This window comes from Neurospora crassa, linkage group I (genome assembly GCF_000182925.2).
Source record: "Neurospora crassa OR74A linkage group I, whole genome shotgun sequence".
NCBI classification, from domain to species: Eukaryota; Fungi; Ascomycota; class Sordariomycetes; order Sordariales; family Sordariaceae; genus Neurospora; species Neurospora crassa.
This window is the reverse complement of record NC_026501.1, coordinates 2,936,150-2,960,140: the sequence shown is the minus strand read 5'-3', so window position 1 is coordinate 2,960,140 and position 23,991 is coordinate 2,936,150. Positions and strand designations below refer to the sequence as shown.

General features: G+C 52.6%; 6 protein-coding genes across 6 annotated transcripts; 3 read left to right on the top strand and 3 right to left on the bottom strand.

Moving 5' to 3' along the window:
- The first annotated feature begins 651 nt into the window (after positions 1–651).
- On the top strand, positions 652–3,270 carry NCU02624 (cytochrome P450 51). Its single transcript, XM_958956.3, has 3 exons — positions 652–1,165; positions 1,238–1,435; positions 1,498–3,270. Exons 1-3 carry the CDS (start codon positions 920–922, stop codon positions 2,647–2,649), a joined length of 1,596 nt encoding a protein of 531 aa, XP_964049.2. The 5' UTR covers positions 652–919; the 3' UTR covers positions 2,650–3,270.
- A 308-nt stretch (positions 3,271–3,578) lies between these two features.
- On the bottom strand, positions 3,579–5,882 carry NCU02623 (mitochondrial hypoxia responsive domain-containing protein). Its single transcript, XM_959933.3, has 2 exons — positions 4,730–5,882; positions 3,579–4,630 (listed from the first exon to the last, which is right to left on the bottom strand). Exons 1-2 carry the CDS (start codon positions 5,367–5,369, stop codon positions 4,545–4,547), a joined length of 726 nt encoding a protein of 241 aa, XP_965026.1. The 5' UTR covers positions 5,370–5,882; the 3' UTR covers positions 3,579–4,544.
- A 1,776-nt stretch (positions 5,883–7,658) lies between these two features.
- NCU02622 (hypothetical protein) lies at positions 7,659–9,296 on the bottom strand (the record flags this gene model as incomplete). The annotated part of the gene is made up of 5 exons (XM_959932.1): positions 7,659–7,772; positions 8,176–8,454; positions 8,683–8,704; positions 9,052–9,130; positions 9,263–9,296. 5 exons carry the CDS (start codon positions 9,294–9,296, stop codon positions 7,659–7,661), a joined length of 528 nt encoding a protein of 175 aa, XP_965025.1.
- A 4,111-nt stretch (positions 9,297–13,407) lies between these two features.
- Positions 13,408–17,287, top strand: NCU02621 (C2H2 transcription factor). Its single transcript, XM_959931.2, has 4 exons — positions 13,408–14,243; positions 14,398–15,525; positions 15,674–15,854; positions 15,922–17,287. The coding sequence occupies exons 1-4, from the start codon at positions 13,564–13,566 to the stop codon at positions 16,060–16,062; spliced, it is 2,130 nt and encodes a 709-aa protein (XP_965024.1). The 5' UTR covers positions 13,408–13,563; the 3' UTR covers positions 16,063–17,287.
- On the bottom strand, positions 17,287–19,938 carry pod-4 (polarity defective-4). The gene has a single exon (XM_959930.2). It carries the CDS (start codon positions 19,609–19,611, stop codon positions 17,803–17,805), a length of 1,809 nt encoding a protein of 602 aa, XP_965023.1. The 5' UTR covers positions 19,612–19,938; the 3' UTR covers positions 17,287–17,802.
- Positions 19,939–20,969: 1,031 nt separating this feature from the next.
- On the top strand, positions 20,970–23,767 carry NCU02619 (tRNA-dihydrouridine synthase 3). Its single transcript, XM_959929.2, has 3 exons — positions 20,970–21,335; positions 21,402–23,282; positions 23,372–23,767. The coding sequence occupies exons 1-3, from the start codon at positions 21,094–21,096 to the stop codon at positions 23,460–23,462; spliced, it is 2,214 nt and encodes a 737-aa protein (XP_965022.1). The 5' UTR covers positions 20,970–21,093; the 3' UTR covers positions 23,463–23,767.
- The last annotated feature ends 224 nt before the right edge of the window (positions 23,768–23,991 follow it).

Here is a 23,991-nt window from a genome sequence, read left to right as displayed (position 1 = left end):
AAAGCACAACCTCGAATGCCAAGAGATGGCTCCGTTGAACTCCAGCTTGACCCCTTTTTTAGTATTTGACCAAGTTTCTTTCAACAAAGCACGGAATGTTAGATACTTTTGCTTGCGAGTTGGGAATTGGTGAGATGTTTGAAAGGGGTGAAGTATGTAGATAGCGGCCATTCAAGTAGTATGCATATTATCATATCTGTTCATCGCTGCCCTGCATCTGCAGTCAGGCATTCATATGTATTCCTTCGTACTCGCCGCGTTCTGAAGACGTTAGGATTTCCATTCAAGCATGACATTACCCTGTCTGCATCCCATTTCCTTTGCAAGACCAAAACAGCATGGCTGAAGAGCTCCAATCGTCTCTTTCCATGGTGGAAACCGTCAGATGCGATTTCCCCCATGGCATGATCTTGGGCTGAGGTTGCCAGTGCGGCAAGGATAGGTTAGTTTGGATGATCTGGAGAGGGTACGTACCGTCCAACCAAAAATCCGAATACGAATGCGTTGCCCCTGCTCTTATGATTGGCTGGGAGACATCAGACTGCCCAACTCCTATTCGCCCGGAGGGAAAGCTGCTCCCGAAAGGTGAGGTGGTCCCTGAGCTTCACCAAGCTGGTGAAAGTGTGCTGCTGTCACCCCAGTTTTACACTACCACTGCACTGCCCTTGGTCCCTAGCTAGGTGGGTAGACCTCCCCTCCCCTATCAGCCTATCGCTAGGATAGGTCGTAGCCAGAGAGGGAAAGGCTACGATAACCGCCAACCATCGACCGACTTTATAAAATCAAGTCGCGTCGCCCATCTTCTCCCCTTTTACCCCCCCTCCTCAGGCTACATTCATTTTCTTGCTTGTTTGCTGCCGGCGTCCACGACTTTGGCTTCGTTCCCCTCCACGCCTTCTCCCCGCCTCCTTCTCCAACCATGGGCATCCTGCAAGTCGTTGCGGGACCGCTGTCCCAGCAGTTTTCCCAGCTGGGGACGGTGTCGCAAATTGGTGTCGCGATCGCCTCCTTTTTGTTTGTTGCCGTCGTCCTCAACGTCCTCCAGCAGTTCCTCTTCAAAAAGCCTAATGAGCCGCCTCTCGTCTTCCACTGGTTTCCTCTCATCGGCAGCACCATTACGTATGGTATGGACCCGCCGCGTTTCTTCAAGGAGAACAGGGAAAAGGTAAATCCTCCAACCGCCTCCTGTTGGGCTACGCGCGAACTTGGCTTGCTAACGATCTCGGCGCTCGAACAGTACGGCGATTGCTTCACCTTCATCCTCCTCGGAAAGAAGACTACTGTCTACGTCGGCCCCAAGGGCAATGACTTTATCTTGAACGGCAAAATTCGCGATGTCAACGCCGAAGAGATTTACACCGTCCTTACTACCCCTGTTTTCGGCAAGGACGTCGTCTACGATTGCCCCAACTCCAAGCTTATGGAGCAGAAGAAGGTTAGCAGAGGCAACAACATATGGAGGTGGTAAAGAGTGTGCTAACATACGGTTTTCACAAGTTCATGAAAATTGCGCTCACCACCGAAGCTTTCCGCCAATATGTCCCCATCATCTCCGATGAGGTTACCAGCTACCTCAAGAGAACCGCCGACTTCAAGGGAAAATCCGGCATCGTCGATATTCCCCCCAAGATGGCGCAGATCACCATCTTCACCGCCTCGCACGCTCTTCAGGGCAAGGAGATTCGCGACAAGTTCGACGAGACGCTTGCCGACCTATACCACGACCTCGACATGGGTTTCTCTCCCATCAACTTCATGCTTCACTGGGCCCCTCTTCCCTGGAACAACCGTCGCGACTACGCCCAGCGTACCGTTGCTAAGATCTACATGGACACCATCAAGGAGCGTCGCGCTCGCGGCGAGACTGGCGCCCAGGACATTATGTGGCACCTGATGAACTCGACCTACAAGGGCGACGTCCCCGTTCCCGACCACGAGATCGCCCACATGATGATCGCCCTCCTCATGGCCGGCCAGCATTCTTCGTCCTCCACCAGCTCGTGGATCATGCTCCGCCTCGCCTCCCGCCCCGACATCATGGAGGATCTCTACAACGAACAAGTCAAGAACCTCGGCGCCGACCTCCCCCCACTCACCTACGAGGACCTCGCCAAGCTGCCCCTGCACGCCGCCATTGTCAAGGAAACCCTCCGCCTCCACGCCCCTATCCATTCCATCATGCGCGCCGTCAAGACGCCCATGCCCGTCCCCGGTACCAAGTACGTTATTCCGACCGATCACGTCCTCCTCGCCGCCCCTGGTGTCTCCGCCACGGACGAGTCCTACTTCCCCCAGCCCGACCTTTGGGAGCCCCACCGCTGGGAGAAGGACTCGCCCCTCGCGCCCACAATTGTTCGCAACGTCCCTAGCGAGGAGGACGATGAGAAAATCGATTACGGCTACGGTCTCGTCAGCAAGGGCGCCAACTCCCCTTATCTGCCCTTCGGCGCCGGTCGTCACCGCTGCATTGGCGAGCAGTTCGCCAATGTGCAGCTGCAGACTATCCTTGCTATTATTGTTCGTAACTTCAAATTCAGGAACGTGGATGGTAGCGATAAGGTTATTGGTACCGACTACGCTTCGCTTTTCTCGAGGCCCCTTGAGCCGGCGAAGATTTACTGGGAGAGGAGGGAGGGTTGCCAGTTGTAAAGACACTGATGTGGTGGTGAGGAAGGGTGTGGATGCTTAGATGGGCGTTCTTTGGTTTTAGTTGTTATAATTATGGAACTGGGTCTACGGCATATAATGACGTGATTGATCAATCATGAAAAAGAGTGTTCTTGGAGACAGGATAGAATAGAGCTCGATGGACCTTATGGGAGGAGTGTCCCGAGGAAGACTCAGGGGAAAGAAAAGGAAGTTGCATTATAACTAATACCTAATACCAACGAACGAACACGGTGGCCTCACTGTCGAAGAACAGTACATCCATTCTTGATTGTTCTATGCACGTGTTGGTTGTTGTTGTTGGAGGTGTGGTTGTAGTAGCCAAAAGAAGATCTGCGAAAGTCTGAAAGGACAACATCACCAGTTCGCGTTGGTGAGTCAAATAATCCGAGTCGAGTCCGACAACCACCAAACGTGTCCTGCACCGAAATGAGTGAACAGTTGAAGGAAATGAAGGAGCAATATGCATTTCCTCTTCGGTGACTCGTTATGCTGTTCTCGATCATGACACAACTTTGCCTGACCGAATGGCTATGGGTACGTAGTTCATTCACTCGCCGCGGGTTGTCCATGGGGGCTATTAAGATCTAGGCATTTCCCAAAAAAAAAAAAAAAAAAAAAAAAAAGGGGGGGGGGGGGAGGGGGGAGGGGGGCTTGACGTAGTTATAAATCCTAAGCGAATCAACAGCCATAACTTCTAGGGAGTTGAAGGGGGTTTGCTACGAGAAGAGCTTATGTAGTGAGGAATTTGCTGGTTTACTCGGTCCCAGCCAACTGGTGGAAAATAGAAGGCCGGATCGAAGCGATATGGAAGTATAAGATAGAGGATGCTTGAACGCAGCCAAGACGGTTCCGAGGATTGCTGATGCCCACAGCACACAGCTCATGAGGCCGGCGAGGAGGTGATGGTTGTTAGAGATGCTCGGAGGATGGTGGAGGTATGGCTGGAAGATCACTGCACTGCACTGAAACGTGGAGATTAATTCTGCTGGAGACTTTGTGAAGGACAAGGAACTATTGAGTGGTGTTGTGCTACCTTATTTTTGGACATCATTGACTGGGGTTTTGTTGACGAACTTCCTCCACGTCCTCTGGGAGGAGGGGGATGGGAATGAAGTGAGGAGTCATGAGGAACACGAACCACGGGGAAGTCTAGTTTGCCTAGGAATCACAAGATTGGAAAGCATATAGAGATAATTTCTCAAAGGTCAATCTATATCTGTATCGTTGCAGATTGTCCAGCAAAGACGACGATACTATACGACAAAGCCATGCATGCCCTCTGCCCATTCTGCTTTCAAGACGACGACGACGACGACGACGAAGAGAAGACCCCCGTATAATAGATAACTCAGTTTAGCGAAAAACGCCATGCTGTGCAACAATTGTTGTCTGTGAATGTTCTGATTTCATATCATCATCGTAACAGAAATCAAACAATACAAGCCGCCCAATGTTGCTTCAAAGAAAGTCCCAAAGTTCCCTCTTTTTGTATTTCCGCCAAAAAGTAAAAACACCAGTGCTAATGCAAGATTTGAGTAGGTAGAGTAGAGTAGAGATGTTGATGTGTGTGTAGTAGTAAAAAGGTAAGGTATGTTAGGTTAAATCAGGTGGTGCGCGCCGGTGAGTTCCAATAGCCGTGGTGATAACAAACGACGTTTGCCAACACCCGTGACACGGCTTTCTATTTTTCCCTCTTTCGCTTGATTTCTGGGTATCCAATTTTGATTTTGTCTTCACCTTCGCTCCCCCACCGTACCATGTGCGATATGGCCGGTATAAAGAGAAGAAGGTGGAGAAGACAGATCTCGCATGAGAACTAGAGAGGGAACTAGCGCTCTCTTGTTCATGACAAACTGATTGTTGACGCAGCGCGCTTAAGCGGAGGCGGAAGCCTTCTCCTGCTGCTGCTTCTCCTGGGCCTTCTTGTGGGCGAGTCTCTTCTCTTCGGCAGCGACCATATCTGAAACACAAATTAGTCAACGGATCTATACAAGCTTGAAACAAGCACACGGGGCCAGTAAAATAACAAAGAAAGAAAAAAAAAAAAAAAGAGACATACCCTGCCAAAGGTTTTGACCCTCATAGTCCTCCTTCTTGACCTTCTTCTCGATCAAGTGCTGATGGGTAGGGTCGTTGGGATCAACGACCATGACGGTCTCCCACCTGCCCTTGCCGCTCTTGGCGTCGGCAGTCTCGAAGGCGGCCGTGGCGATGAGGACGGCGAGCGTCAGGCCCTGGGCGTAAACACGGGCCTGGACGAGCTTCTGACTGGCGCTGAGATACTTGTTACGGTTGACAATGGCCATGGCGGCGCCCATGGCGGCGATCCAGGACGCAAAAACAATGCTGTAGCGGTTCTCGCGGCCCCATTCCATGAAGCGCTGGGTCGAGGTCACGTTGGCCAGGCGCTCCTGCTCGTGCTTCTTCTTGCCGGCCTCGATATAGTTCAGCATAGGGTCCTTGGCGCGCTGGAAGGTGACGCTGTATTGCTCGGCCAGGATGATGGCGCCGAAGGTACCCGCCGAGGTAACAAGGAAGGCGCGGAAGGGGAGCGAGAGCTGGCGGACGAATTGATAGCGCTTCATGCCCAACATGACACCGCCGAGACCGACGATGAGACCGCCGGTACCACCGATCAAACCGCCCTTGACGACCTCGCGGTAGTGGGCCGCCTCCTCTTCCTTGCTGATGACCTTCATGGTTGCTGTTGGTGTCGGGTTACCTTTGGTAGTGGTGGTGGTACTGTCGTCTTCGTCGTCGTTGGGGATGAGGAAGATGGAAGTATGGGGGTTATGAATTGCGTGCGGAGGCTGTTAGAGGAGCGACGTCGTGGTTGTTCGTCTGAAGCTGAGTTTTTGAGACAAAAGATTGGGGACGGTGGCGTGAAGAAGCTAACGTAGGAACAAAACTCGCAGTGAGATTCGGATGGGATGATGTCGATTAGGCGTGCACGGAAGCGGATACGTGCGGCAGGTGTAAGATGATGTGGGGCCGCTTTGACTTGGGAGCGAATGACGCACCACTAACAAGCTGACAACGGGAATCGGACAAAGTTGGTAGACAAACTGAAAAGCCGCAATTGAGGAGCAACACCGAGAATATGGATGACGCTTATATACCGCACCCAATTGTGACCATTTCTTATAGATGCTGCGATTAGGTGACTTATGCTTTTTGCACAGAGACGCCCCTTTCAGTGCTTACCAACTTTCTCTCTCTCCATCTTCCGATTTTTCCCTCTCGGAAGATTCCGCTACCAACGGGATGCTCTCAACCTCACGCCATAGCGGATGAGCGCGACCCGGCGCTTGCTAGAGTGCGCGCGCAGCGAACGGAGCAGACTGATGATGTAATGGAAATACCGAACGGTATGTGGTACGAAAAAAGCCGCTGCGTACACTAGCCGCCGCTGCCCTACGCAACAATGGGAAACCCCCGACTTCCGAAGAAGACGACGCACAATGTGACAACGGGCAGCCGGGCACCGCCGCACAGTCCGCACCATCTGCCAAAGAGGACCCCTGAAAACTTCGTTTGAGTGCCAAGCGCTGCCAGATGTAGTGTATGTGTACATAGTACGGGTATCCCCGCCCGTTTCAGACACATAGTCCCCGGGATAAAGCCGAGTGCCACCATCACGAACGCTTTGCCAATGCCGAACTTCGCTATTGTCATCCGTTTCTCCTTTTGTCCATTTCGTTGATAGAACCACATATGCCGCATCTTCGTTACCGTCATACAAACCAGATAAGCCAGAAGAAACTCCTAGACATGGTCCTACGCAAACACTTTTTTCATACACACATTCCCGTTGCCTTGTAGTTACAAATATCGCCGTTTTACTGAACGGGATGACCCTGACACGGGAGCTGGATGACTGGGCTGACACGCTCTGATCCACCTCGCAAATTTCGGACGGCGAACAAGTATTCTCGGCCCGCAAGATGTCTTCGGCGATTTGACTGATTGTCGGCTCCCCCGTCCAGTCGGAGCGGATCCTCGTCGCCAAGTTTCGTAAACAACGCCGTGTGGTACACAATGCGCGCGCAATGTACTGGCGGTATTGTAAACCGTTCTGCCGGCGACCGGGGCCCGTTTAACTTCGGGTATCGGCCATGACCGGCAGTCGGCCAGGGCACATTCGTACACGTTGACTTTTTGTGTTGATGATGTGGTGGGAAAATATATATAACTGCTCGCTTCCTATCCTCCGTCGAGCGAGTCATTAATTCTACCTGGAGACTCATTCAGCGAAAGTTGCGTGGGTTGTGCGTGTGTGTGAGTGTGTTTGAAGCCATGGGTTTCACGGTTCGTGTGGTGTAACCGTGCCGTATTGTGATCATGTTCAAGACCCATAAACCATTCCAAAGTTCGGATGGCGATATGTTTACAACAAGTAAGGTACGTGCTCCTGCACATATACTCTATCAATATCTGTTATACTATACAGTAGGAACGGTCAAGGTTGACAAGTTTTTGCATCATGGACTTGAATATATCGTTGCTGCTGCCTTCCTTTAACAGTCTCCTTCTTTTCCACTTCTTGTAGAAGTTGAGAAGGCCAGAGACAGTATTATCCACATGGTCACTGAACACTTACTTGTCAGCACAAGAACTGCAGTGTTGCAAAAGCCGCCAGAAAACAGCTAGTAAACTCAACGCGACAACCCTCAGAATGTAGGGCTCAAGATAGGGCTCAAGGCTCTGTCCCGATGTAGTCTGTAATGTAAAGGCGACAATGTAACAACCGCGAGGAAGAAGTCTGGATATTTCCCCCCCTTACCGCGGTCACTACTCACCTCCCTTTGTTTGTCTTTGGCTCCTTCCCCTCTCCCAAATCCCACTCGCATGGTCACTCGCCATCAGGCTTCGAACCCCTTCCCCTATCCTCTATGACCATAGGTATCTTGACCACGACCAGAGCAGACGAGAAGCAGTGGAGTGAATCCCCAACTGTGTTCGAAGGCGCAGCGAACTGGGAACGGTGTTTACATTGTAGCAGCGGTGGCCCGTTCGGTGAAAAGCCGCTTGTACTGCGGTAGCTGCTGGCTCATTGCGAGAGGACAAGGTGCTTGTGAGGGGTTTCTGAGGCATGCTTGAGTCTACTATGTATGTAGTGTAGAGCCTAGAACTAGAGGACGAATGCAGTTTCGATGAGTCGTGTGCGTGCGCCCTCCATCCTTGTGAATAAAACGCTGGAGGCGTAGGTACTACCATGTGTGCCATGTTATAGGTTTAGCAGCAAAGTCTGCACATGCAAAATGCCTGTAGCGACACGAGCCAAAGTCAGGTTGAAGTTCATGCACGTGTTTGTCTGCAAAGGGTGTGCCTGGAGTCCATTTTGTGCTTCCTCTCGTTCTGTGTCAAGACGTTGGATTACTTAACAGAAAATGAATATCACAAGTACTAATCGATCGTTGGTGGTGTGCTCACGGTATTACGCCAAGTATGTGCCTCATCACGGCGCCGAAATGTTGAGTATGTATTCCCGTCGTGAGAGCGTACCGTTCCCGTCTTGGGTTGTTCTGAATTTGGGGCGTCAGATGTGTGGGACGACACCATCAGGGAGCGCGAACCGTATCCGATGGACCCGCAGAAGAAGATGGTCACATTGGAAACAGCGGGAGAGATGCGACGTAGCGGCCTGGGTCGAGTTTCGGGAGCTTGTCGAGTGGGCTTGTTCCAAACAGATGCGAGTGAGTTGACAAGAGGGGTGAACACCCACCTGGGCACACATCTCCATCTTCCGATCTGGATTTCAGACGGATGGAACCTCGAAGTGTTCTAGAAGACGTCGAAGAGGGGCACAGGAAAGGTTGACGCTCAGGCCATGACAATGGCCATATGTACATAGGTACACCTCGTAGTCTCATACTCTACCCCTCGAGCCTCTCGCCTATCGTACCGGGAATGATCTCATGCAACAAACAACGCCATCCATGGGATGATTGGAAGGTCCCCACCACGTCCACGATATTGGTATTTAACGGACGATTAGACCTCTGAACTTACAACAATCTTGAGCGGGTTGGTTCTGGAGAGGGAATTGGCACTCGCTTTGCTTCGCTGTCGAATTCGTTATCTTGATAAAAAAAAAAAAAAAGTAGTATATGTTAAGTGGTTGCGCCTGATGAAAGACACGAGAACCATGTGTCGATGTTGCAATGTCATGTCTCGGCAGGCAGAAAGCACCGTTCGATGTCGCCATGCATCTCAAACAGTGTCTGCTTCTCGGCCGCTCGAAGCGATCGCCGCACACAGTGTGAACCTTGAGGTTTCCATACTCGGGCATTCTGGATGGGGCAGCCTCTCACTTCAGGCCAGTGGGTTCATATTCTTTTGCGGTCCGTTTTCCAGCTCTTGTGTCCTCGGATCACAAACCGACCGAAGACCTTCGTTGACCGTGACGAGCCGGCTTCTCCCACAAAGGCCTTGCGACCGGACTGGGAGAGGAGATGCCCTAGAAAGATCTAAAAAGCTATGTTATGCCTGCTTTGGGCGTGGTCCGTCTTGTCTGAGTTGTCTTCGGTTTAGGGGGTCTGCCAACCTTTTCGAGAAGGCAACTAACTGTTCAGATCTACCGGACTCTTACTGGAGAGGCTCTGGATAGTTCTCTTTGGTGCCATTGCAGTATGAGTGGGGTGAAGGAGCAGTGAATGAGGGCTAAGACAAAACGTACTGATAAGCAAATGTCGACACCAAAAATGTATGACCTGTGCATTTGTGATATGTCTTCTGCCAGATTGAGTGACGAACTTGATCGCTAACTTTTAGTAAGATGTAGTTGGTTGAGAACTGCAGCGTGGGGTCAGTGTCGTGCATATCGGCATTGTCTGCGTTTTCTGGTTGGACCATGGCTGCTGCGTAAGTTGAACATCCTGACAAGGGAAGTGACATGATCAACGTTTCTGAGGCCGTACACAGTAGACTGGCAGTAGAGCGAGGAATAAGAAATGACGATATCTAGAGATGGATGCTGTACATAGTAGGCAGAATGGCGATATTAAACCTTGAGCAGAACCTAGCCCGATCTACCTCCAGAAGATCTCGCTCGGGCCGGGTTACTTGTTTAACCCTAAGGACTGTTGATGAGATCCTGTACTTCATCGGAAGTGGTCGGCGACTTGACGTACCGTCCTGCTCTGTTCACCCAGCCAGGCCTGCTAACCATTGCTTATCCATCCGCGACATGAGATCACTTCATGGAGGTGGTGATGGATCGTACCTCCTCTGCACATTCTGAGGCTAGTCCAAAGTGACAAGGAGGGTGCAAGGCACCAGTTCACCAGGAAATCATCATCCCCTTGAACATCAAGATCTCTTGGGAGAGTTGACCGGAGCGTTTGACCGAAGATACTGGTTTCCTCGGCAATCCATATACCCCTTTCAGTCTGCTCAGAATGGGAATGCCATTTGCATACACATAAAGCGTTCCACTTGATGATACCCTCTTACAGAACTGGCCCTAGAACAGCCAAGCAACACACCGGATGAATGTTACGCTGGGACCCACTGACAAGGACCTGGAGGGCGAGGTATAGCGGAAATGTTGGAAAGCCCACATTAACACAAATGGGGCGAATAACTCGCCCATGGTCTAGAGCATCATGAACTCCACCGTGCTGTCTGGCTCAGTTGCAGAGACAGACGAGCGTGTGTTTCTGCTATGCTTCGGGAACTGAGACAATGTGTCAAGTAAGGTAGGCGAGTCGGGACCGGATGGCCTAGGCCGTTCGTAGACTGAACTACGCAGGAAATCCAAAATGGCAAGTGTAAGAGATGAGCCGCAGACTTAACCAAAAGGTGGTCGACCATATTTGCCGCTCCATAAGCCGGCTATACAGATTGGAAATTATGGCAGGCCATGCTTGTAGTTCTTCAGGTTGAGAGGTATCCATTGTTAACCGGTCGCCGGTTTCTAGAATTTCGTCCCCAGGAGGAGCACGAGGTTAAACACCGTTCTCTAGGTTTTTGCATTGGAGGGACGGCCCGGGGGATATTGCTTGGTCGGACGACGATGTTCATTGGTGAAGCGGAGGTGTGGAATGGAAGAAGCGTTTCAAGGAAACCTGTTATCTGCACATCATATTCCATTTGGCAGTGATACACTTCGGCTGAAACGGGACATTCAGGGGAATCAACAAAGGGTGCCTCCACGTAGCTCTAGACAGGAAAGGGTATTCCAGCCCTGGGCTGACACAGGTACGCGGTAGCTGGCGTGTCTGGAAGTCGGGCAAGTCGTCAGCTATGCTAGAAGTACTGATGGCAGCAGCCGCGGGTGCCTGGGGATGGTCTCGTAGCCTCAACAGCTAGGTAGAGATATATAACCTTTGATGTGTGAAGAGCCTCAAGCCGTCAATACGAAGCCTGGTCTAGCCTCGTCCTTGTCACCTTCATGGTGAATAATTGGAGCTGTCTTTGAAGCTCACTATCCTCGTCACAGACGGGTACCAATTGACAACCGACTCCCGGGACAGAAAGAGGCGTTAGAGTCGGACAGATCTTGACAATTGGGACTGCGCACGTTTTAGCACGTACATATATGGTGAATGCTGGATGTTATGGCAGCACTTTGTGCATAGCTGGGCCACTTTTTGATTGTCCGCCACCATTTGCTTCCGGTTTGCAGAGAGGCTTGCTCGGCGCTGGGATGATTAGTACGGGATCGGGTTGAGATGGTTAGATAGATACCTCTAGGTAATTACGATGGAAAAGGAAAGCAGACAGACGGGCGCTCAACATTAGGTCATGGAATACTGACCAACTCTCTGAAGCGCCATTGTTGAACACTAGTGTATACATAGTATACGTCGGCAATGGAAGTATGCGGTATACAGTAGAGGCATCTGGTGCGGCAGACTGTGCAGCGGTTTTAGTGTAAGGTCCTACTGTGGACCCCGATCCACAGGTTGCTGTGTCTCAATCTGGAATCCCTACTATCCATGTGAAAGCACGCTGATTCGGTGCGCTACTATAGCGTAATGGCCGGCACCCCCAGACATCGAGAAAAGCGGGCTTCGAGGACAATTGGATCCTCGATTCGTTTACGTATACTTGCTTGTACCGAAGAGACTGTCGAGACTATGTACCGGAAGAAGTATGTAACCTTACGTCTTGATGTTGTAAGCCCCAGACATGGTGGCAACCAGAGCAGGTACCGCATCTCGTTTGCTTGCCTTGCGCGCACCCGCCTTGCCGTCATGAGGTGGACAACCTAAGGAGACAGGCAAATATGAGGCACATCATATGCCGTGTTAGGTTCGGGGAGAAGGAGAGGTGGTTTCGGGGCAGGAGCGATCAGATACCTTCCCCTTCCTGCTACCCGCTTGTTGTTTGTGGTTGGAAGGTGTCGTGAAGGACTCAGGTTATCGGACTGGAACGCACTTATTTGATGGCTGCTTCTTCCCCATACCTTGCAGGATATCTGTGCGTATCTTAACCTCGATATACGACGACCTTTACAACCGGTTACTGGAAACCAATTGACTTTATATCAAAAACACCAGCACGGCATCTGCTACATGGGGCTTACATGAAAGCGACGGTACGTGCTCTTATAACAACAAGCTGTTTAGCTGTGCGACCCCTCTCCCCTCCTCGCTGCCTGCTTTCGACCACATCTACTACTACGGCACTCGTCAGACGAAAACCACTACGGTACTTACCGATGTACAACTATTCTTGTCGACTATAGTTTTATTCTTTTTCTTTCTTTTTTGTGTCGGGAGTTGGGCTCTTGGATAATACGTTGTAGCAAAGATTTCTGTGTCGTGCTACTTCTGTAGGTTGTCCTATCGTGTTAAACCGAGGGGAAGCTGCCCGAGGTGAAGAGTGCGGCGGCCGACTTGTGATGCGCATCAGAGTCATTGTTCCGTCGCCCCAGTACCTCCCATTTCTTGAAATCGATACCCAATACGGACTCAACGATATACGCTCTACTCTCACGCGAAACCCAATCGTCCTCTGCCTACCGGTATACTAACTATTCAACTAAATAGTAAGAAGAAAAACAAGAAAAAAACTGGGGGCTTTGTTTCCATCCCTGAGAGCGACGGTCATATCATTCGAACTATTTCGGACCGCGAATCCACCACCACATTCCGCTCAGCGTCGATTCCCCAACTCGGTGGTGTAGGAGTGCAGGAACGCCGCGACGCAAGTCGGCCTGATTTGTTCGCAAGTGGTCAACGCCATTGACCGAGACGTACGACACGGTCACAACGAACCAGCAACGAGGGAGTTGGAAACTTTGGCGCATCCTCGACGAGCCACTTAGTAGCCCGAGGTTGTGTAGTGTAGCATCACGCACATCCTCCGCCCCCCAGGCTACCTACCCACAGGGCACCGCACCCCTGGAACGTCAGTTGTGTTACCGTGTTGGCCTTCCAAGCGGAACGGCGACCGCTGCAACGGGCGGGGCAACCTCGCTTGTCAGATCCCACCACACCACTGCACCTTCGAGGTCCGTCCTGGTCAAGGGTCAGGTTCAACGTTGGAAAAAGAGCCCCAAGATCCCTTCACCGTCCATGGGTGAAGAATCACCATTCGCTCGACCACCTTCCGGCTTCTCTAATACCTTTTCCCACCACCACTTCAACCCGGTTCTCTCTTCTGGTTTTCGCTTGTTTCTCGGGACAACTCGCATGCGAGTGTCGACTTTTCCTTCATTGATTGGCAGCATCACTTTGCCATCCTTCTTTCACTAATAATCATCACACGGTACAAGGCACGGCTTCACGCACCCCTGCTATTACGCCGTAACCAGGTTGCGGCCTAGTCTAGCGCACCCAGTACTCTCACTGTACGACGCCATCCCTACCGCCCACTCACCCCCCTCGACATCCGAGGCCCAGCACTGTTATCCACATTCGGTCGCTGCTAGTGCCTCCAGCCATGAAGCGCTCCCTGAAGTGGTTTAGTTCCAAAACCACCTCCAGCCCCAGTAACAGTCCCGAGCCTGCGGGGCCCTCCGTTGGGGCCGGTGGAAATAATAGTTATCGCGCATCGCCTTCCTCTGTTTCCGCAGCGTTCAGGAACCCATCGCCTTCCGACTCAACAACCGATTCACCCTCTTCCCTTCTTCACCCATCCTCGCCGTCGCCGTCCCCGACACCCCAACCGCTGACCCCCCGTGACTCCGTCTTTCCTCGATCCGATCTTTCGCCACTCACTGCCTCGAAACCCATTGACATTGCGGTCTCCCATCATCGGTCCACTGCATCCATCTCACCGGCTGACCGCAATCCCATCACTTTCCCAACCCACGATCTCGACGATCTCGATATCAACTGGGACCAAGGCCCTTGCCTCGCCGACCTTGGTTTCGACCCTGACGTCGACATGACTGCCGGTCAACATTTCGACTCGGCCTTGAGCCGCAGTCGACAGGAATCCTTCCTAGGCACTGGCGCAAAACCCATCTCCATGGCAAACCCTAATCGCGACCACGTCAACCGCATCCGTCGCGAAAGTATGGCTGGCAGTCTCAGAGCAGGCAGCCTTATGGCGGGGAGTCTTATGGGTAACGGTATGAGCTGGGGCGGCATTTCTGTTGGAAGCTTTATTCGCGAAGAGTAAGTTGTTGCCGCTGTTCCCTGCACTTGGGGGTGCTTGTTTGTGTCCTTGGCGTTAGTCGGGAGCAGAGTTCTTGGGTATCCTGGAGCTGGATCGCCGCCGAGGACTGTCCGTCGGTTGTTAACACCGAAGCTGACCTGTTGATGTTGTTAGTATGATGATGACAGGCACTTCACCCTATTTAACGCACCAGTCTCCCTCGTTCCATTCTTCGTCGTATATTCCCAAACTCGAGGCCAACTTCATGCGCGATTTCACCTGCTGCGACAGGACGTGGCCGACTCTCCATGATCTCCTTCAACATTACGAGGAGAACCACCACGCCACCGCAGCACCCAACACCTCCAACCAGAATCTCAATACCTTTGGCACCAATCAAGGGAACGCACGCGGGACCGCCAGTCGTGCCACTCCAACTCCTGCAGCGAGTAGAGCTCAGCCAGGAGCCCAGGCGATGAATGGATATCAAGGTCAGCGTCATTTGAGTGTTGCTGGCGCAGGAATGGGCCTTGGCGGTATCGGACAGATGATGCGACAGCAACAAGTAGCTCCAGCTGTGTCAAAAATGTCCTCCATGTCACACATGAACGATGATATGGATACTGTCGGAGAGATGGAGCTTGACGAGACCGTGGGACCTATGGAGATGGACGATAATCAGCGGACAATCCAGCAGACTCGGCAATTGTTTGGGCAGCAGCAGCGTTCTCAACTACACCTGAACAGCTCTGGGCTTCCGCACCAGGCTTTGCGCACTTCTCAACCCCCAACTCCTGCTGCTGTCAGCTTTGGTTTCCAGAACAACCCGACCGTTTCGTCAGTCAACACGCCAACCCTGACAACACAAGGAGGCCTACCTCAGCGGGGACAGTTTGGTCAGGAAGATGACAATGGTGATGACATGTCCGGAATGCCTATGAAGATGAACATCGGCGGTGTGAATCTGAACGGCGGCCAGCTCGGAGGACTGGCGGGAAACTTGGCTTTCGGGGCTTTGGGAACGATTGATGATCCTGCAAAGAGGCTGTATAGCCCTGGTGGTACGACCCAGATGACGAGCCAGCAACGAGCGTTCGATGCCCAAATGCAGATGCAGCAGCAGTTGCAGCAGCACCTGGCGTCGATGAATCTCGATTTGAATCAGCTTGCTCCTGGTACAGACCCTGCTCTGCTTCTGCAGCAGATGACTGCGCTCATGATGCCGCCGACAGAAGAACACAAGCCTTTCCGCTGTCCCGTCATTGGATGCGAGAAGGCATACAAGAACCAGAATGGTCTGAAGTAAGTTTTTACCCCGACGTGTTTCTCCTTTGAAGTGCGATTTGTTTGCCCTTTGCAGAAATTTTCTTTGGTCGGCCACCAACGCCAATTAACCCCATACTTTTCCCAACTGCATTCCTTCCCCAAGTCCCACTAACAATCGAACCAGGTACCACAAGACCCATGGACATTCGACCCAGCAATTGCATGAGAACGGCGACGGCACCTTCTCGATCGTCAATCCAGAAACGAGCACGCCTTACCCTGGTACCCTGGGTATGGAGAAGGAGAAGCCCTTCAAATGCGACGTTTGCGGAAAGCGCTACAAGAACTTGAATGGTCTCAAATACGTAAGTCGATATTTACCTTCAGGTCATTGTCACATACACAGTGATGCTTACACAGTTTCAATGATAGCACAAGCAACATTCCCCCATGTGCGACCCTGAAATGAGAGCCCAGCACCAGAATTTGATCTCGACCATGATGTCCAACCCAGCTGCGCTCATCGCTTTCCAGCAAAACCTGCCCAACATCAACGAAGACGTCATGTTGTAGGACGAAGGCGCATTTGATAAGCAGTTGGACATGGCCAAGATCGACAAACGACCTTGCGTTGTCCCGGGTCGCAGTCCACGTGAAGCTTAATATACCCAGCGTCCTCGGCTTGACGTTGTGGGGACACACGGCATCCGATCCAAGCCTTGGAAAGGTCTGATGGCGGAGCCCTGTGTCCGATTCCCGATAAACTGCCGTTTACTGTTGCGGCCGCCATACAAGTCACGCATCGGTTAGCAAAAAACGCCTCTCATCTCCGGTTTTCATGTTTGACTTCACTGTTATGTTTTGGAGGGTCAGAAAAGTTCCATCTTGGGTTTACACTACACCTTTCAGTAGCAGCATTTTGCGTGGCGTTTTTCTTGTTCTTTTTCCTTTTCGTTTCTTGTTTGTTTCCAATATTTGTCACGGTACACGAGAGGAGAGGAGTGTACAGAAAAAAAGAGTCAAGTGGTTTTCTATAGGCTTTGTATGGCTTTAGTGCAGGGTAGTACGTATGGGGAAAAAAGGGATGTCTGGGAAAATGAGAAAAGTCTTAAAAGCTAGAGGGGAATGGCAGCGAATGTCTGTATTCTTGGTCTCGGATCTGGAGGGAAAATGTATCAAGTTGAAGAAGGCGAAGAATCTCTCAAAGAAGGGGGGGTTTTGCCGGCATATCCCCCTTATACCCAGGAGAGACGAAACGAAGACGGGCGAAGGAACGAGAGAAAGACCATTATAGAGGTAGGATTTCACACACTGGTTCTCAGGTAGCGTTAGCATCTTACCCGTTAGCCGCTTTGATTTATTCATTAGAGATACCATTACTGGGAAAGACCTATTTTAGGTGCTAAAGGATGCGAGCGGGATGGGATGGATCATGATACCCCCCCTGTGTCCAGGAAGGTCGCTTGCTTGCTTTACCTTGTTGGGGAAGAGCCAAGTCGATGGAGCGTAACGCTACCAAGTAGAATCATCTCTGAATCTTCGGTCTCAAATTCTCAATTGGGAAGTCTAAGTGGGAGTACGGCAGTCTGCACTTCTTTTTTACTTCTGCTACCTATTCGGTCTATCTCATATCATTATCGATGTCGGTCGTGTTCCACGCTTCTAGAGAAAGAAGAGCTGTCTTTTCTTCGGGTAACTACTAGACTTAACCCGTCTTCAGCGGCAGAGCGGAAGTGGCAGTGTTCTACAGTAGATGGTTAGATATCGATAGACAAAGTTGAGTGAGCCAAACAGTGTGGGACAAGCTATTCTTTTCATGGAACATCGTAATGGCTGTTCTATCAAGAATTTCCTATTGAAAGCGACAGCTTGCCTGTGTGTCTGATGTGTACCTATGAAAAGTTGAATATGTTGCTTTACAATTAACAGTCCGCCTGCTAGTTGCAGAACGGGTATCGCTTTGATCGATTGTTGTCTGTGTTCGAGAAAAGGAGAAGAATAACAGGTCAAGTGGTGGCATATCATTCATACGTTTAAAATCGGTGTCTCAAAGGAATGAGAAATCAAATAGCCTTCATCAATGGCGGATGGCCATGCTGATGGCCTGCCTATAAACTTCCTTGCCTCCCTTTCTGACACAGGTTAAAATCGCATTCGATTTTGACATAAGAGAACCCCGTTAGAAGCAGAAGAAGGATGTACTGTAAGCACCTGGTTAGCCTTCAAATGCTTTTACTTATAGGTTGTAAAACTGCAATGCGCTAACAAACGAAGCCACACCCTTCCAAACCCCTTTAATGCCAAGCACCAAGTCTAAACCTCAATCGTAAAATGGCTAATCTGCGAATAATAAGCATGGACAGCCAGCTCGAGGAGCCACACGTCACCAAAGACCTCGGCACCATCAAACCCGCCAATGACCAGCAGGCGACTATCATAGAGTACCGCGCCGTGATATCCCCTGCCGCTGGGTGGTAGGCCGTAGACCCGCCTCTTGTCCCACGACATGGTTACAAGGTTTAGGAGGAGGACCTCATTGGAGTACTCGTTTCCGTCGTGGCCGCCAATGACGAAGAGATACGAGCCGACGATGGTCGCCGTGTGCGACAGCCGACGATACGTAATGGGGATCTGGACGGCCTTCCACACGTGCGTGTCGACGTCGTAGACCCATACGTCATTGAAGCATTCACCGCCGTCGGAGCCACCGTAGATGATCAGCTTGGAGCCCACCATGTTGGCGGTGTGATAGCCGCGTGCCTTAGGCCGGATATCGCCGCCGCTAGTGGTCGTTCCTGATACTCGTACCTCCGAGCCCTTCCCACCGCCGCTTCCGGCCCCGTTTCCTCCTGATGAGGAAGATGACTGGTCGTCTGGCCCTGGTGACCCCTCCGATATTAGTTTCCACGACATTTTGTTGATGTCGCTCACATCAAGCCGCCATATGTCGTTGAGCGCGCGGACACCGTCGCCTCCACCAAATACGTAGATGCCGTTCTTGTAGAGACAGGCTGTGTGTGCCCGCCGTTTTGAGGGGAAGTCCTTCCCGAAAATGAGGGGCTTAGACCACCGGAAGTTGACCGTATCCAGCACGTAAACGTCGTTGTAGTAACTCGGTCCGTCGCCACCGCCGAAGACAATCAGCTTCTTGCCCACGGCGGTGCACGTCATGGCGCGCAGCGGCACTGGAATGTCGCCCACCACCTGGGGAGCTGACCAGTAGAAGGCGTCGGCGTCCAGCACATACAGCGAGTTGAAGCACGTCCGTGAGTCGCACCCGCCGAAGACGTAGACGTTGGACCCAATGAGCGTTGTGGTATGCGCACGCAGCGCCGTATGTGATGCCCCTGAGATAGGCGCCTTGCTCCAGTACATGCCGGATGATGGCGCCGGGGGCACGTCCGGGGCGGTTCGGGGATCTACCAGCGGCGGGAACGGAGCGTGGTGTATCATTTGGGCACCGGGTCGAGCGCCGCGCGTGCCGCTCGCACGAGCAACAGCCGAGGAGGTACCAGGACGGCCACTCGCGATGGCGGATGTGGACCGCATGCCGGCCGGACGCCTGGATGAGGCCTCCCTACCGCTGCCGGCAGACGAGTCCTTGCGTTCTCTTGTAGCCGCAGTGCCTATGGCTATCGTGGAAGAATGTGTGCTATCTCGGTTGTCGGGTAGGGTAGTGCTCGGCTGCCTGTAGCTTGTCGAAGAGGGCGTCGGCGTAGCTGCTTTGTGCGGAGGGGCGGCGTGCGGATAGATGGGCTGGGAGACAGTCAAGGACGAAGCTGCGTTCGCTGCTGCATTTACAGCGGTTGAAAGCGAGCGCTGGCGAATAGACAGTTCTGAGGCCTTGGATACCTCGGAGGGTCTGCGCTGACGGTCTTGGATTTGTGTCCGGGTCGATAGCTGGCCGGGAGTGTGTGCCTGGGAGCGGGGGACAGGAGGGGCTCGAGCGTGAAGCTCCTCATCATCAAAGGCGGGCCCCCTGCCCTCGGTGGGAGTAGTGTTGGTGGGTGCGATCTTGCGGGAAGGCAGCACATTAGCGGTGTTCAATGGCGGCTGCGGTATGGGCGGAGGCGGCCTATCCCGCCCTGCTCCTGCTCCTGCTGTTCTGGCCTGGTCAGCCATCGTGGATTTATATGCGCATGTCGCGGCGCAACAATTGAGCTAGTTCTCGGCGGATGAGGAGACCGGACGAAACCGCGATGTCGTGTGTTCGGTGTCCCCTATGTCCGTGTCGGTAGCGTGTCGGTAGCGTTGGCCAATGCTCTGCGGCACAAGCTCAATTCGTCGATAAGGCGAGTGAGATCGGGGCGTAGCTGGCGATCAGGTACCGGGAGCGAAGGGACTTTTGGTTGTAACGGTAGACGGGGAGAAAAGACGGGAAGTTGATGTTAGGTTGGTTGACAAGAGACAGCCAAGCAGGGCAGTGAGGAGGTGGTTCGGGGGTTGTTACTGTGATGCCCGTTTGCCCGTTGGAGACGGGGCTCAACCATACCGCGATTGGGCGGCCATGGAAGACCTCAGCCCTTCACACTGAAACTACTGTGGCCCCTTGCATAAAACTGGTCACCGTGGGCGGGCGGGGTGCCATTGACGGGCATTGGTTCGGGTAGTTCAGTGCCATGCAGTTTCCCATTATCCAGCTCTGCCGGATTCATAGGTACCTACCCAGGGGCAGCTACCTCTACCCACTTGCCGACGGGACGGGAGTTTCCCTTCTGATTCAAGACCAAGTCCCAAGGCATGCCGAAGAAAGTTGCCTGAATGCGATCTCTGGTACCAGATCACTCATTTGCTTGTGCGTACTATGCTGTAAACCCTCGATCTAGATTGTGACTACCTATCTAACGGAGACCCGGACTTTGGATGCATGGTTGGTATTTACTACACTACGGTACTGATACATAGCCATCTAGCACCACAGCGGCCCGTGTCCAGTGTGGAGTGCCGGCCGATTGAGAGATCCTACCTACGCAGTATGTAACTTGGAGTCCGGGCGAGATCTTGATCAATATTGTCGCTCGGCACAGGCACGGTACCTCTACTGGTGATAGGCCGCATTGGAGATGATGCCTGGTCTGTGGGGTTACACACTGAACGGGACTTTGTGGACTCTCCAATATTGGGACTGTCCAGATCTGGAAGCTTCATTCAGCCCTATCAGACTAGCAACATGCTGCACAGATTGCAACAGCTTACTGCGGTCGTTCAAACTTGATTCGACGGGCAAGCAGTAGGCCGACCATTGTCCAAACTCCGTCCCACGAGGTATCGATTGAACCTAAACCAACCGAATTGCAAGCTGTGATTGGAGCCAATTCTACACTATGAAAAAGTGGAAGCAGAGCAAATCTTCGACACTAAAAGCACCGAATGGGTCGCTAACCCCGCTGCGGACCCCCCCAGGGCAAATTCCAGGCTGCAGCGGCACGAGTGGGTACCTGCCTGTCACGGTTTCCCGAGAACGGGCCCGGGGGGTGCAACTGAGATGCAAATTTCACGTCCCGGCCGGCAATCCAGTTATGAAGTCTCACCCGATCCGGCACTCAAACTGACGACTTGCGCCGAACTGGGGTCTGAGTTTACACTTCCATTCTCAGCCTCACAATGGAATCCCAAGAAACTGCAAAGCGCCCCATCGAGCCTAACGGTGCTGTTGCGGCCCAAGACGCCGAGCCAGCGACGAAGCGCGTTAAGCTGGACGATGCCCCCGTCCCCCAGATACAAGAAGAGCCCTCGCAACCTCAGCCTCAGCCTCAACCTCAACCTCAAACTGAAGATGAGAAGCCAACGGAACAACGGCAAGATGACAGGGACAAGCGAAGGGGCATTGCTCCCATCAAGAAAGAGTAAGTGGCTACTTCTCTATTCCCTGTTCATAATCTCATCTTTTCATACGAGCTTACTTGTCTTAGGTATCTCGTTGTGCCCCCAAGCCAGGTCGCCAAAACTGCCGAGGTAGTTGATGATGATGCTGCCGAGGGAAGGACTGCTCCTGGTGCTGAGGGGGCTGCCGGAAAGGACGGAAAGAAGAAGAGGCCAAAGGGTCAGAACAAGGAGCGTGAATTCGGTATCTTTGCCGATGCTCAGCGCCTGTGCAACTCTGTTGCGTGGACGCCCGAGTTTTCCCCACGGCACTGTAAGCACGGTGAACGCTGCAACGCTCTTCACGACATCCGCAAGTACCTGAAGGAGGGCCGCCGCCCTGACCTCAACGTCTTTGGAGGCAAATGCCCGGTTTGGGAGACCCATGGCAAGTGTTCATCCGGTTGGCGCTGCCTTTTCGTCGAAAGTCACATGAAGGAGATTGAGCACGAGGATGGCCGGAAGGAGTTGGTTCTCACCGAGGACCCTACTAAAATAAAGCCCGAGGCCGCCCCTTTAGTCCCGCCTGAGGAGGAATCGATGGATGCCAGGGCCGGCGTGTATAACGTTGTCGCCCCGGCTGTCAAGCTCGCCCTATCGCGAAAAAAGATCCAGCACGAAAAGTCCGACCAGTACCTGAAATGGATGGCCAAGGACTCCGAGCTTGCCCGCATTCACTACCACAAACAGAAAGACGACGACGACGTGGCTAAGGACTATGCGGCCCAATACGTCGAGCCCCCCCTTAAGCCCTCAGAAAAGCGAAGGATCTACTTTGGGCGCGAGACCCCCGTGCTCGCCCCTTTGACCACCCAAGGCAACCTGCCTTTCCGCCGTCTCTGCGTTGAGCTGGGCGCCGAAATCACCTACTCGGAAATGGCCCTGGGCCTCCCTCTTCTTCAAGGTCAAAAGGCCGACTGGACCTTGATGCGCGCCCACGAGAGCGAAATCACTCCTCCGCGCTACACCCCGACCGGCATCGTCGACCCAGCGTACGACAACTCCAAGGATCTCAAGTTTGGCGTCCAAATCACCGCCCACGCCCCCTGGATCGCCATTAAGTCGGCTGAGACCCTCGCCCGCTACCTCCCCCACCTCCGCGTCATCGACCTCAACTGCGGCTGCCCCATCGACATGGTCTACAAGTCCGGTGCCGGCTCCGCCCTCCTCGACGCTCCGTCCAAGCTCGAGCGCATGATCCGCGGCATGAACACCGTCTCAGGCGAGGTGCCCGTGACCGCCAAGATCCGCATGGGCGTCCGCGACAACCACCTGACGGCCCAAAAATTAGTCGAACGCCTCGCGCTCGGCGCCCCAGACATCCGCGCTGTCTCCGGTGCCCCGGGTTGTGCGGCCGTCACGCTGCACGGCCGTACGCGCCAGCAGCGGTACACTAAGGCGGCGGACTGGAGCTACATCGCCGAATGCGCGGCGCTGGTCAAGTCGTTCAACGAGAAGGCCGATTCGCTTCAGGACACGATCCGAGAGGCCGACGAGCGCAGCTTGCCCAACGGCGGACGCATGTACTTTGTCGGCAACGGCGACTGCTACTCGCACGTGGACTACTTTAACCATGTGGACAACGCCAAGGTGGACTCGGTCATGGTCGGCCGCGGCGCTATTATCAAGCCGTGGATCTTTGAGGAGATCAGCGCGGGCCAGTACTTGGATAAGTCGGCCACGGAGCGGCTGGCGTATGTGGAGAAGTTTGCAAAGTACGGTATGGAGGCGTGGGGATCTGATGAGCTGGGCTTGAACTACACCCGCCGCTTCTTGCTGGAGTTCTTGAGCTTCTTCCATCGTTATGTGCCGATTGGCTTGCTCGAGTACTTGCCCCCTGCCATGAACGATCGGCCGCCGGCGTACAAGGGCCGGAACGAGCTGGAGACGTTGTTGGCTAGTAAGAATTATTTGGATTGGATTAAGATCAGGTGAGTGTCTCGCTTCTCTCTTGCTCTCTGCTTCGATGGTTGGAGATTATGTTTCCCGGGATTTACTGACAGTGTCTGAAATAAATCAGTGAAATGTTCCTCGGCCCCGCTCCCCCCAACTTTAAGTTCCAGCCCAAGCACAAGTCCAACGCGTATGAGAACATTGAGGCCGAAGGTTAAATCAAGGATATCACCACCGCTTAATCAGAAAAAGTGCACGGTAAGAAAGAAGGCCTTTCGGGAAAAGAAAATTCATGCTGGATCACGAGCAACGTTGGTGATATGGAAAGAACGAGGAAAAAACAATCTTTTTCTTTTTTGGGAAAAAGACTCAAAAAGAAGACCTCACGTACACAATGAACCACGCCCGTATTGGAACATAAATTAGGGCAATGAATAAATGTATAGAAACCTTTGGACTTGAGAGAAAGACTTTAAGCTCTTGTTGTACACCTAAGACACACGAATGGCGACATCATCACAACGGTTCGTTGCGATAGACACTGGGTCTCTTCTTATGTCCATACACGAAGCGAGTTGTACGTTTATACAGCTTGATCTGTAAAGGGATGGCCAACTCTACGGGGAGGTGTTTCGTACTTTGGACATCATGGTCATTGAATGCTCACTTCCAAAGAAAACTTTACCTGTGCAAGCCGAACATTGAAAATAGGGGCAACTGTGTTAGCACATGCTACCACAGTCAGTC